Source organism: Pseudonaja textilis, chromosome 5, assembly GCF_049901715.1.
Source record: "Pseudonaja textilis isolate UNSWEBS1 chromosome 5, rPseTex1.2, whole genome shotgun sequence".
NCBI lineage: Eukaryota > Metazoa > Chordata > Lepidosauria > Squamata > Elapidae > Pseudonaja > Pseudonaja textilis.
In genome coordinates this window covers 32,475,200-32,488,144 of record NC_141994.1, presented here as the reverse complement: position 1 = coordinate 32,488,144, position 12,945 = coordinate 32,475,200, and the positions used below count along the sequence as shown (strand labels likewise).

At 36.4% G+C, this 12,945-nt stretch overlaps 1 protein-coding gene across 2 annotated transcripts in view; it reads left to right on the top strand.

Moving 5' to 3' along the window:
- PTPRB (protein tyrosine phosphatase receptor type B) overlaps positions 1 to 11,006 on the top strand; it is an 83,169-nt gene extending 72,163 nt beyond the window's left edge. For both annotated transcript variants that reach the window (XM_087934453.1, XM_026699534.2), the window contains 5 exons: positions 5,335 to 5,457; positions 6,132 to 6,295; positions 6,521 to 6,656; positions 8,996 to 9,116; positions 10,684 to 11,006. In XM_087934453.1, coding sequence (XP_087790579.1) covers positions 5,335 to 5,457; positions 6,132 to 6,295; positions 6,521 to 6,656; positions 8,996 to 9,116; positions 10,684 to 10,706 — 567 coding nt within the window. In that variant the 3' untranslated portion in view covers positions 10,707 to 11,006. The remainder of the gene's footprint in view (positions 1 to 5,334; positions 5,458 to 6,131; positions 6,296 to 6,520; positions 6,657 to 8,995; positions 9,117 to 10,683) is intronic.
- Positions 11,007 to 12,945: the final 1,939 nt, after the last annotated feature.

Here is a 12,945-nt window from a genome sequence, read left to right as displayed (position 1 = left end):
CGATCTCTCATTCCTTGATTGGGAATTTCTATTCACCGGATGCAATACTGTTGAAGACCATTACAACATATTTTTACTTGAAGTCAAAAGAGTCATCAAACTATATGTACCAATAACAACACAAAAAACCAGAAAAAACAGATTACCCATAATAATAAGGAAGCTTCAATCCAAAAAGAGATCACTTTGGTGGAAAAACAAATCTGGTCACATTGCCAACTTCAAAAGCCGATACAAAAATTTATGCCACCAGATAAAGACTGAATGCACCAATTATCACATTAAACAAGAGGAAAAACTTCTACGCACCGATTCCACCCGTGCTTTCTACAATTTTGTAAACAAGAAATTAAAAGACTCAAGGTCCATCCCACCCCTGAAAGTACTTAATGGTAAAGACTGCAACAACGACACCATTAAAGCCAACCTCTTTAACACATTCTTTGGCTCAGCATTTGTAAACAGTAATGGATCATGCCCAGTATTTCCTAGTCAAACCACAGACAACTACAATGATCTAATACATATCAATTTTACAGAAGACAATGTTGAAAAAGCACTACGCAATCTAAAACCGTCTCTATCTATTGGACCGGACGGAATATGTGCCTACTTCTTAAAAAAGCTATCCACTGCCATAGCCGAACCTCTAAACATAATCTTTGAAAAATCTTTCAGGACCAGCTCCTTGCCAAAACTATGGTCACAAGCCACGGTCATCCCCATCTTCAAAAAGGAAGATCCCAGCCTAGTTGAAAATTACAGACCAATCTCATTATGCTGAGTCACCTGTAAAGTCATGGAATCAATTATGAACCAATCCATTACCCTCCACTTAGAGACCAACAACCTACTCTCTAATAAACAATTTGGTTTCAGAAAAAAACAACTATCCTGCAATCTGCAACTCTTACACTGAAAAAACATATGGACTACACAACTCAATCAGGGCAAAGCAATAGATGCAATCTACATAGACTTCTGTAAAGCCTTTGATTCAGTGATACATGACAAACTACTCCTAAAACTAAAATTGTATGGTATCTCTGGACACCTGCATAACTGGATAGAAGCATTCCTGTCAAACAGACAACAAATGGTCAAAATTGGGAGTGTCCTATCAAATTCTGTACCTGTCAATACTGGTGTCCCCCAAGGAAGTGTTCTAGGACCAACTCTCTTCATATTCTACATAAATGACCTCTGTGATCATATTAAGAGCAACTGCGTTCTCTTTGCTGATGATATAATGCTATTCAACACCATAGACAATACTGTTACCCTTCAAAAAGACCTCGACTATGTATCAGAATGGTCAAATAAATGGCAACTTCAAATCTCAACAAATAAATGCTCTGTCTTACATATTGGCAAAACAAATCAGAAAATAAAATATAGGCTGAATAGTCAAGACCTTGTTGATGATCCAAACTCTGTCAAGGATCTTGGAGTTCTCATCTCTAATGATCTAAGTGCTAGAGCCCACTGTAACTAAATAGCCAAAAAGGCATTAAGAGTTGTTAACCTAATCTTACGTAGCTTTTTCTCTGGTAATATCACACTACTAACTAGAGCATACAAAACAATTGCTAGAACAATACTCGAATACAGCTCATCAGTCTGGAACCCACATTACGTATCTGATATTAGCACAGTTGAGAAGGTCCAGAAATATTTCACAAGAAGAGTTCTCCACTCCTTTACTTGTTGCAGAATACCATATGCCACCAGACTTGAAATTCTAGACCCAGAAAACCTAGAACTACACCGCCTTCAGTCCAATCTAAGTATAGTATATAAAATCATACATTGCAATGTCCTACCTGTCAATGAATACTTCAGCTTCAATCATAACAATACAAGAGCAAACAATAAATAAAAACTCAAGGTTACTCACACCAAACTTGATTTCAGGAAATACAACTTCAGCAACAGAGTGGTCAATGTCTGGAATACTCTACCTGACTCTGTGGTTTCTTCCCCAAGCCCCCAAAACTTTAAACTTAGACTTTCTACTATTGACCTCACCCCTTTCCTAAGAGGTCTGTAGGGGGTGTGCATAAGCGCACCAATGTGCCTACCATCCCTGTCCTTTTGTTTCTTTTATTTTTCTTATATGTATCCATGTATTCATAACTATGTTTTTACTTATACCTATTATCTTGTAAGCAATTGACAAACCAAATAAAATAAATAAAAATAAAATAAAGATCCAATAAAAAACAGAATGCTGAAGGAGGCAGCTGTAGAAAGTTGATTGTGCTCACTTCTCGTTTTTTGTAGACAATTCTAGTCTTTTCAAATAAAAGGAACAAATCTGAATCTAAGGTATAATGTTGTGCAGAGTTGTTACCTACTCACAAAAATATTAACAAATAATGAAGCTTCATGAAGATTTATTTATTCATTTACTTCCGTTTTTAAATGGCTTTTCATTCATATGGTGGTATTCAAGAATATGATCATTTTTATCAGGCAAATTCCATGTTGACATAAAGCTGACAAGTACAGTTAAAATGGGCAGTTTTATCTTTATTAGGAGAAGATGTAGAATAGACTGAATTCGCAAATGCTAAATCATAAGCAAGCAAAAGGATGTGGTTGGCACCAACTCTGCATACTAGCTAAGAGGAAGAGATTTTGCCACAATATTACACTGAGCCTCAAAAATAAGAAGAGTTACATAGCCATAAAAATATTCAGGACACAGTATAGTGCCTTGTTGCTTTCTGCTCCTTCCTGAGGTTTTGCACAAGGTTTATCTATATTTTAAATTTAAGAAATTTAAGAAAAGACCAGTGCAGAATTATGTTTCTTGATGTATCAATTTCACTTATGGCTAACATATTTTTTCCTAGTTGAAGCTTCTTGGTTATTTTCAAAGCCAGCCTATATGAATCATATATGGTAATAATAATAAAAAAATAGAACATGAACTATTAGGTATTAGGTAAACAGCATACAGAACTTATTACATTTTAACGAGTCAAAGCTGCGAAAGAACAGAATGATCCAGAAGCTTCCAAACATCAAAAGACAAGACCTGATAAAAGACTTTCAGGCTATACATCTATTTCTTCATTTAGATTAGAACAAGTTGCGCAGATACAACAGAACCCACCTATCACAAGATCTCCATCTGACCAATTCTATGGTTTCTTGACCTAGCTCAGCATCTACACCACTTCATCTGACCCAAATAAGAACAAATAGAGCTGAGTGTTACTAATATATTAATAATCTTGGTTTATCACTTTACCTCGTATAGATCCTTAAAAACAAAAAAATAAGATGATCAAGCAATGTTCCTTGCCTGGCTCTCCCGATTTAACACAGCATTGGGTACATTTACTATAGGAAGATAGATTCTGATTGGCTCCATGAAATGTTCGCAACAAATGACTGTGGCACTTATGGTGTACGCAAACTACTAGTCCTTGACTTACAAAAGTTAATTTGGTGACTGTTTGAAGGCACTGAAGTGTGACCATTGTTTATACTTACAACTATTACAGCATCCTCATGGTCATGTGGTTAAATTTCAGCTGCTTGGCAGCTGACTCATATTTATGGTGATTGCAGTGTCCTGGGGTCATGTGATTCTCTTTTGCAACCTACTGACAAGCAAAGTCAATGGGGAAGCCAGATTCATTCAACAACCATGCTCCTAATTTAACAACTAGAGTGATTCCTTTGATCGCTGTGGCAAGAAAGGATGTAAAAAGGGGCAAAATTCAATAACAATTGTCTTGATTAGCAACTGAAATTTTGGGCTCAATTATGGTCGTACGTCAAGGACTACCTGTAAACTTATAGTTGCACATAGCACATAAGACCGATCAAATCATGTGTTGCACCAAAGCTATTGCAAAGAGCAAAGCAGACCGGTCTGAAACAGAGAGGGTACTTCTTGCTTCTTACTGGTTTGATTTAAATACAGAAAAGTATTGATTTAGACTTTTTTTATTCCACCTTTACAGTATTATTTTTTTAAATAGTTTAAATTGGTGAACTTACCTAATACTCCTTATTTTTCCCACAACAACCCAGGAAGGTGATTTGGACTGAGAGAGAGGGACTGGCACAAAATCACCCAGCAAAGTCATTCACAGTCTCCTGGTTTCTAGTCTGGTGCTTGTACATTCTTCTCTAGATTAGGAAAATCAGACTATAAACATCTGTATCTGGACCTCTGCACAATTTGCTATAAAATTAAATTATATATTCATTGATCTCTACAAAGCAACTTGTTTTGTTTCAATGAAGAGATTTGGCCAAGGAGGTGCTGTGATTCTCTTCACAGAAATGAAGTGATGCCATTCACCTTAGCAAAACCATTTTCATTGCTTCAAACTTCTTCAGTTCAGTGCTATAGGTGAAGGGTTCTTCCCCATTTCTGCCATCAGACTCTGAACTTTCTCACTTAGCACTAGTCAAATACTCCCATGGTGGCCTGAAGCATGCACCAAAACAATCCAGTCTGAATCAAAGATGTTTTTTCAGGAGGCAACTGGACTTCCTTGTTTTTTTTTCTTTTGAAGACATTTCGCTTCTCATTCAAGAAGCTTCTTCAGCTCTGACAGGATAGTGGGGAATGGAAGGATTTTTATTCCTTGCAGACAGCTGGTAATTTGCATCCTTTTAGAAGGTCCTTGAGGCCATTTGGAGATTTATTTGTGTCCCCAGGGTCACCTGAGTAGTGCTTCTGGTTCCTGTAGTCTACAATTTTTCCTCTGGAAATCCATTCCTACTCCCACACCGTTCAAAGAGTGTTCTTTAATTATATAGCTAAAAAAGTCTGGATGAGAAGCAAAACATCTTCAAAAGAAAAAACAAGTCCAATTGCCTCCTGAAAAAGAACCTTTGGGACATCCATAATGTGAATGACTGAGAATCACTACAAACTTTTAAATCCAGCCTGAAGTATCGTAACATACATGTTGTGATTACTCCAAACTTAATGATTTTAATGTGAGCTATGGTATAGTTACACAGTATTTGCTAAAGATTCCCAAAAAGCTTTGACAAGCTTCAGGAAGTTCAAAGCCAGATAAGCAGTTGGCAAACCTACAGTATTACCTCTGCTGAAGCCACTCAATCTAGAAGTACCATAGCCAGATCTGAAGGAGAAGCTCTGAAGCACAATAATGCAAACTAACATGTTTGCTTCGATTTGCTGTTAAAAATGAGGAGGATATCAACTTCTTTGAGAGGATGTCTTGCTCCAACCTCCTACAAAGTGGAGCATCCCTTTGAAGAATGGCACAACTATTCAGCCGTATAGTGATAAATTCAGCTTGTAATTTTAAAAGCAAACTTTTTTCAAATTTCTAGGTAAAATGTGATCATTATTGGCCCTTTGACCAGGATTCTTTATATTATGGTGATTTAATAGTCCAGATGCTATCTGAATCAGTCCTCCCAGAATGGACGATAAGAGAGTTTAAGATTTCCAGTGTAAGTATTTCCAACTGTTTAATCAAATATTTCAAAGAAAATACACTATTTCATTTTATTGTTAAATGTGAAAGAAATACTATATTAAGGGTGCAGCTCCATGTCTATTTAAGGTAACACTTTCAACTCCCAATATGTAGTCCATTATAGATTTATGACATCAATATGGTCTGAAGTGGTCCATTTTTTCACATTTTTTCTTCCCACTCTGACTAATATCCCTGATATTTCCTAAATGTGGCCACTCAACCGAATAACCTGCTCTAAACCTCCTTAGCCAGCCAGACAGCTACATCCATTAATCTAAGAATGGATTTCCAGTAAATCCATTTGAGTTTCCTTCTAAGGAAACTTACTGAATATTGTTCTGCTAATCTATTTCTTATATATAATTCAATGATGTGAATTGATGTTTGTGAATTGAAAAATATTACAATATCTTATATTGAAGTGATAACATGGGTATTTCAAGAAATCAACCTGTGATTTATTTCTCAACATGTCAGCTTTATTATGCTTTAGAAATAATTGAACATTTTTATTTATACTAGTAAAGCAGCCATTATGTACTTATAATTTATAAAAAAAATTCTCCAAAACTTAGCACATATTCATGTGTTCTATAGTGTCTGTTTCCCAGGCTAATTATTATATTTATTTTATTGACTTAATAGGAAGAGCAGCTTGATTCCTCTAGACTTATTCGTCAATTCCACTACACTGTATGGCCAGATCATGGTGTACCAGAAACTACTCAGTCACTCATTCAGTTTGTGAGGACTGTAAGAGATTATATCAATCGGACTCCTCAGGCTGGGCCAACCGTAGTTCATTGCAGGTATGAGCTGCACAACAGTATTTTCAAAAATACACAGATACCTTCATTTTAAAAAATGATTTTGCTCCTTTCCAAAGGGCAACAGCAAATCTTCAATCATTAAATTTCATTCATAAAAAGGAATATCAATCCTAGTTTAGCTTGAACTAATTATCCATAAAACATTGGCCAAAAAAGGTGTGGGGATATAATCTGGAGTGGCATTGTTCTTGTTTTCTCTTTCAGTGCCGGTGTTGGTCGAACAGGGACATTCATTGCACTGGATCGACTTCTTCAGCAGTTGGACTCAAAGGATTCTATAGATATTTATGGGGCAGTGTATGATCTCAGGCTTCACAGGGTTCATATGGTTCAAACAGAGGTAAGCTTTAACAATAGAATGGTAATATAGTATTATCAAAATGGCTAAAGATCTCCAGCTAACTATATAACATTGAAACCTATAGAAGACAACTAGTGTCTCTTTTCCTTCTTGATCCCTAAGTCTTCATTTCTTTCCTACCATCATCTCGCTATCTATCTTGCCCTAAATTTTATGATCTAAGTTCTCTCCAGTCTTTCATTTCATGACTCCTCTTCTTCTGTTATCTTAGACTTCTGACTTCTCTCATACTTTCTTTCATCAACTCTGCTCCCCGGCTCTTTGTCCACTCAGCCTCTTCACAGTTAATTATAATGCTTCCCAATTTCCCATCAACAGCACACTTTTATTAATGCATATATTTATTGGTTTTAAATCCTATGTTTCTGGACCAAGAGCAATTTACAATATAATATGCACAATTCTAGATGAATAAAATACTCTACTATAGGACTTTCCAAGCTTCACCTTTTCCCATTCTCCCTCAAAAATCTGATCTCCTCTGCTCTTTTTCTTTTAAACTTTTAACTTGAGTCGCCTTCTCCTGTTAGCCTCATAAATTGCTTGTTTTCTCTTCTAACAGAGGCAATGCATACTTGCCTTTCCTCCATTCTCTAACTCAGGGATCCTGCCCCTCTCCCAGTCTTCATGCATCAATAAAGGCCAATATAGGAAAGGGCAAGCATCAGGTGAACCCCAATTCCTTTTTACAATTTTGTGCTGCTAACTTTGAAGTTGTAATTGCCAAAAACTGGCCATACAGTTTACCACAATTCTGAGAGTTAATATATGGTGTTACAAAAAAACCCAGCAATGATATTGGGTCAACACAGTTGAGAAGTAGAAAAAAAGAAATCTGATCCTGGCCTTAATGGAAAATTCTGCCCTTTATTTCATCATCAGCTTTGAAAATATTGTTGTGAGTGCCTGGATTTCAAACCTACAAAACCTGTGACTTTTATCATCAGCCCTGATACTGATCAGATGAGAGTTTATACAACAATGGCAATACTCTTCATGTTCTTCATCTTCTATGCCACTAGCCTCACTTAGAGCTATGATTTACAATTGCCTATATCTTCATTTTTGCAGATAAGAGTGCTTAATTATTTAACTTTTCAACTTTGAGAAGAAACTAATTGCCCAATTAACTATTAAGGAGCATGGCACCAATCTCATGAAAAATGCGGTTCTTTATAAAGAATGGAAGGATGCGAAAACCATTTTCACCAATTCTGGCATAAAGCCAAATTCACTATCCATTTGTATGATAATAATTTATAGACCCTCTAAAAATACTTCAGATAAATAAGCTGGGTTCTTTTTCCACTGGGCAAAATAGGGTTGCTATTTCAGGGTATTGGTGTTAGTGAGAAAAAGAGAGGCAATGTTTTCAAAGATGACATTCACAATGCTTTGAGAATGAATGTTCAAAAAAGTAATCTGATCAAGTAGGATATCAAATAGGTGAGAAGCTGGGAGACCATAATTCCCCTTTAATGTGCTTTTATTTATTTATTTATGAAGTCTTGCCACAACTCATTTTTACATTTAAAAGAGGAAATCAGTATACTTAGCAAGTTATGCATGATTGGAAAACAAGTGAGAAGGGCAGACTGTTGTTTTTATGCAAAAAAGTGCAGAAAACTTATTCATATGATGGTATATTATTAGTTGGATTCTAAAAGAAACTATTGTTTTGTTATCTTAGAACCCTAGAATAGAATCTTCCATTATTATTCTTAATTAATATATTAATGGAGAGTGAATAGTAATAACTTAGGTTTTGATTAATTGGTTAAACTACATTGAGAATTAAGCATTAAATGTGTTGGAACATAGAAATAATGTATTATTGTTGAAGTGGAATAAGGAAACACAACCTTCCACATGTCTGAAGGAAGAGGCCAGATTGTATTTTTTCCAATATACTATGTTTTAAGAGGGGCACAATGGCTCAGCAGTTAAAAATGCTGAATTGCCCGGGTTCAAGACCCAAGTGCCTATGCTATAGGATGAGCTCCCGTTACTTGGCCCAGCTTCTGCCCAACTAGCAGTTCAAAACCATGCAAATGCAATTAGATTAATAAGTAGCATTTCAGTGGGAAGGTAACAGTGTTCCATGCACTTTAGCATATAGTCCTGCTGGCCACATGACCACGGAAATTGTCTTCAGACAATTCTGGCTTCCTCAGCCAAGAAATGGAGATGCCCTAGACTCAGAGGGAGACGTTTACCTTTTTACTATGTTTTATATATGTTGGAGATGAACCTGCTAATAGCTAAAAGCTTATAGGGGAAAAGTCTATTTTTTAATATATATTTCCTCTTCATTGTAGTGTCAATATGTATATTTACATCAATGTGTGAGAGATGTCTTAAGAGCAAGAAAGCTACGCAGTGAGCAAGAAAATCCCTTGTTCCCAATATATGAAAATGTGAATCCAGAGTATCCCAGAGGTAAGAATGAATGTAATGAGCTTTACAAATATTCACAGCATTATGCTTAATAAATCATTTCCATCAATATTTTGTTTTAGTTATTTTGTCCCTTTGTTTCTTTTCATCCTGGTATCATTACTGATATTAATCTGATAACACCACATTTATGTTTGTATAAAAGTTCAACAACAATCAACAATACAACAGTAAAATTAATTAAAACCAGTAACAGTGGAAAGGCTGGTTAAAGATACGCATTGATAACATTTTCTTAAATACTTGTTGAATGGAAGCCTGACCCATAAGCCTGGACAGAACTGAGAGTTTGTTCACTGTAAATTCCTGGCAGGTTCATTTGTCATGAATATGTTCAATTGCCATAGACTGAGGAGGAAAGCAGACCATTGTGTGCATTGGTTCTCACTGTGTCACCTTTCTTCATTTGGTTCTTTGGATCTACTGCTTTAACACCAGTAGTGGGATTCAAATTTTTTTACTACCAGTTCTGTGGGTGTGACTTGGTGGGCGTGGCAGGGGAAGGAGACTATAAAATCTCCACTCAGAGGTGGTATTTGCCAGTTATCCGAACTACTCAAAATTTCCGCTACTGGTTCTCCAGAACTAGTCAGAACCTGCTGAATACCACTTCTGTTTAACACAATATTTGCTCTGCTCAAGTTATCCCTCAATATAGTGTCATTGAAACAGGCGTGTATTTATGAACCATTTTTTCATTGAATTGGATATCAATAAAATTTAGTGGGTAAGTTTTATATCACCCTACTGCTAGGCTTCTTAAGTTCTATTTTTAATGCAGTGATATTCCACATTTTTGTATATCCTTTTCTGGAGATGATGTTGTTCAAACAAAATCTGACACACTGAATTATGCAAACAAATCATCTTAACAGAAAACACTGGTTTTCTTTTCTCTCTTTTCACACTTAAAATTTTGCTCCTGTAGGAAGGTATACACAAAAGAATTTAAAATCTTTCATTTTACACTTTGAAGGGAAGACCTAGATAATAATCAGTTGTATATTGTTATTGTATATTCACAATCTGTTTGATTAACAACCTGTACATCATCCAGGATCTTCTGTTATTTTAGCCTTGTTGAATTATACTGAGTTGTACTAAAGAGATTAATGAACTGTACAGAGAAAGAAACTGTTGTAATTTTTTTAATGTTGTGTGTTAAATTTAATAATATACATTTCACACAAATATAGAGACATATTTAAGTCCCATGAGTTTTCATTCTTTTTGTAATTAATTTAAAGCTTTTGAAAATTCTCTGTTACAGTGGCAATGCTCTATATTGTAATACAGTTTCTTGGAAATCTGTAAAAGAAATCTCTTTTGCTGAATCTTATAGTAGGGGAAAAGTTGAACGTTTTGTCTATTATTCTAAGATAAAGTTGCATTTTATATGCATATACAGTTCTATATTATTTATGGTGTCATATCATTTATGTTTTACTCCATGCAATCACTACTGTACTTTCGTAAGAATGTATTCACTGAGTTACATTGAAAATTATTCTCTGTACTTTTCTAATTACAGTTTTCTTTTTGATTTCAGATGCTGTTTATTCACGGCACTAAAGCTGAAACAGATTCTTGCTTTTTTGCAGTACTATCTGTTAGGTTTTTTTAAATTAAATTTTAAAAATATTTTATGCACTACAAGTGCCAGACATGTGTGAAGCTGTTTATAATTTATTAGTCTGGTGATATTTTAAAATACATAATTTAAATATAATGGATATTGTTGTAGATAAATATTTTTTGATATGTAAATATGTTTTATCTATATTGTTTATATTATTCTTCAGATACTATTTTTCTATGTTAAAATTATTTTAATGAAATATTCCTTATAAACTATCTTATGTGGAAAATGAATCAAGACTTATAAATGTGACTTTTTTCCCCCCAAATCATCCTTTAAACCTAAGATATGACTCATATCTTGATCTAGCCTTCTTTGTACACATCTGAAATACAAACTGCATATCCCAAGTTCTCCAACAAAGTCAGGTTTCCTAGACTTTTGAAAATAAAAGGTTTTGCTTTAATAACCTTATTGAGAGCCCTCATAGTTGCAGAAATAAGTATATTATTTTCTTCATGGCCTAATATGAAATAGCTACCTCAAACCACAGAAGTCAAGGGGAGTAGAATCAATATAGCTGTGTCTATAATGTGATCTTCCCTCTACTTTCAAAATTGTTGTGCATCTCCCAGAATCACCTGTAAAGAGCTTAGCAGAGAAAGAAGAAAGAAAGAAAGAAAGAAAGAAAGAAAGAAAGAAAGAAAGAAAGAAAGAAAGAAAGAAAGAAAGAAAGAAAGAAAGAAAGAAAGAAAGAGGGAGGGAGGGAGGGAGGGAGGGAGGGAAAAACTAAACTTAAACCTAAAACTAAAATCTTATGGTATCTCTGGACAACTGCATAACTGGATAGAAGCATTCCTGTCAAACAGACAGAACAGACAAAATTGGGAACGTCCTATCAAATTCTTTCAATAGTGGTGTCCCCCAAGGGAGTGTTCTAGAACCAACTCTCTTCATACTCTACATAAATGACCTCTGTGATCATATTAAGAGCAACTGCATTCTCTTCGCTGATGATGTAAAGCTGTTCAATACCACAGACAATACTGCTACCCTTCAAAAAGATCTTGACTATGTATCAGAATGGTCAAACAAATGGCAACTTCAAATCTCAACAAATAAATGCTCTGTCTTACATATTGGCAAAAAAAATCAGAAAATAAAATACAAGCTGAATAGTCAAGACCTTGTTGATGATCCAAGCTCTGTAAAGGACCTTGGAATACTCATTTCTAATGATCTAAGTGCTAGAGCCCACTGTAACTACATAGCCAAAAAGCATTAAGAGTTGTTAACCTAATCCTGCATAGCTTTTTCTCTGGTAATATCACACTACTAACTAGAGCATACAAAACATTTGCTAGACCAATACTTGAATACATTAGTCTGGAACCCACATTACGTATCTGATATTACCATGTTTCTCCAACAATACGCCCCCCCCCCCATAGGAAGACCCAGTATGTTTTCTAGGCATAAAATGAAATTAAGCTCCTCCCCCCAAAATTTAGGCCTAGTTTAAAACATGTGAAATTGGGGGGAAAAGGCGGGGCAGAACTTGCCATTAGGAGTGCCCCACGGGCAGCTACACCTCACCATCAGCCTCCCCTAACACCATGGTGGAGTACGGAGGGCTCCCTTACCCCTCCCTTACCTGGGTCAGCAGGTGGGCAGCATCAGCGTGGATGTCCAGCAGCGTTTCAGCTGCTTCTCAGGCCTCCATAGCTTCCACAGTTCCCACCGGTGCTGGCGCCTCTCTCTCCAGCGTCATCTCCAACAACAGTGTCTGAGTCACTCCCACTTTTCCCCCGTCCCAGTAACAACAGGAAAAAAAACATTTTGAGATACCTGGGAGCACAGCGCGCTGCATTTTGGTTTAATCCTGAGCAGCTGGGTGGGCATAAGAAGAGCTGAGTGAGCGTCTCTGCTGCTGCTACCCTTGGTGCTCCGGCCTCGGGTTCTGCAAGTTTGCAAAAGTCCCGGTGCGCAGCCCGTTCCTGCATTCCAAGCACCCAGGCTGAGCCACAGCTGTCCCTCTCTCGCCAGCGCCACCTCCAATAACAGTGGCAGCAGCGGCGGGAACCATGGAAGTTATGGAGGTGGCTCCCCCACCAGAGAAGTGGCTGAAACACTTCCACAGTTTCCGCTGCTGCTGCTGCTGTTATTGGAGATGGTGCTGGCAAGAGAGGGACAGCTGCAGGCCTGGGTGCTTGGAATGTAGGAACGGGCTGC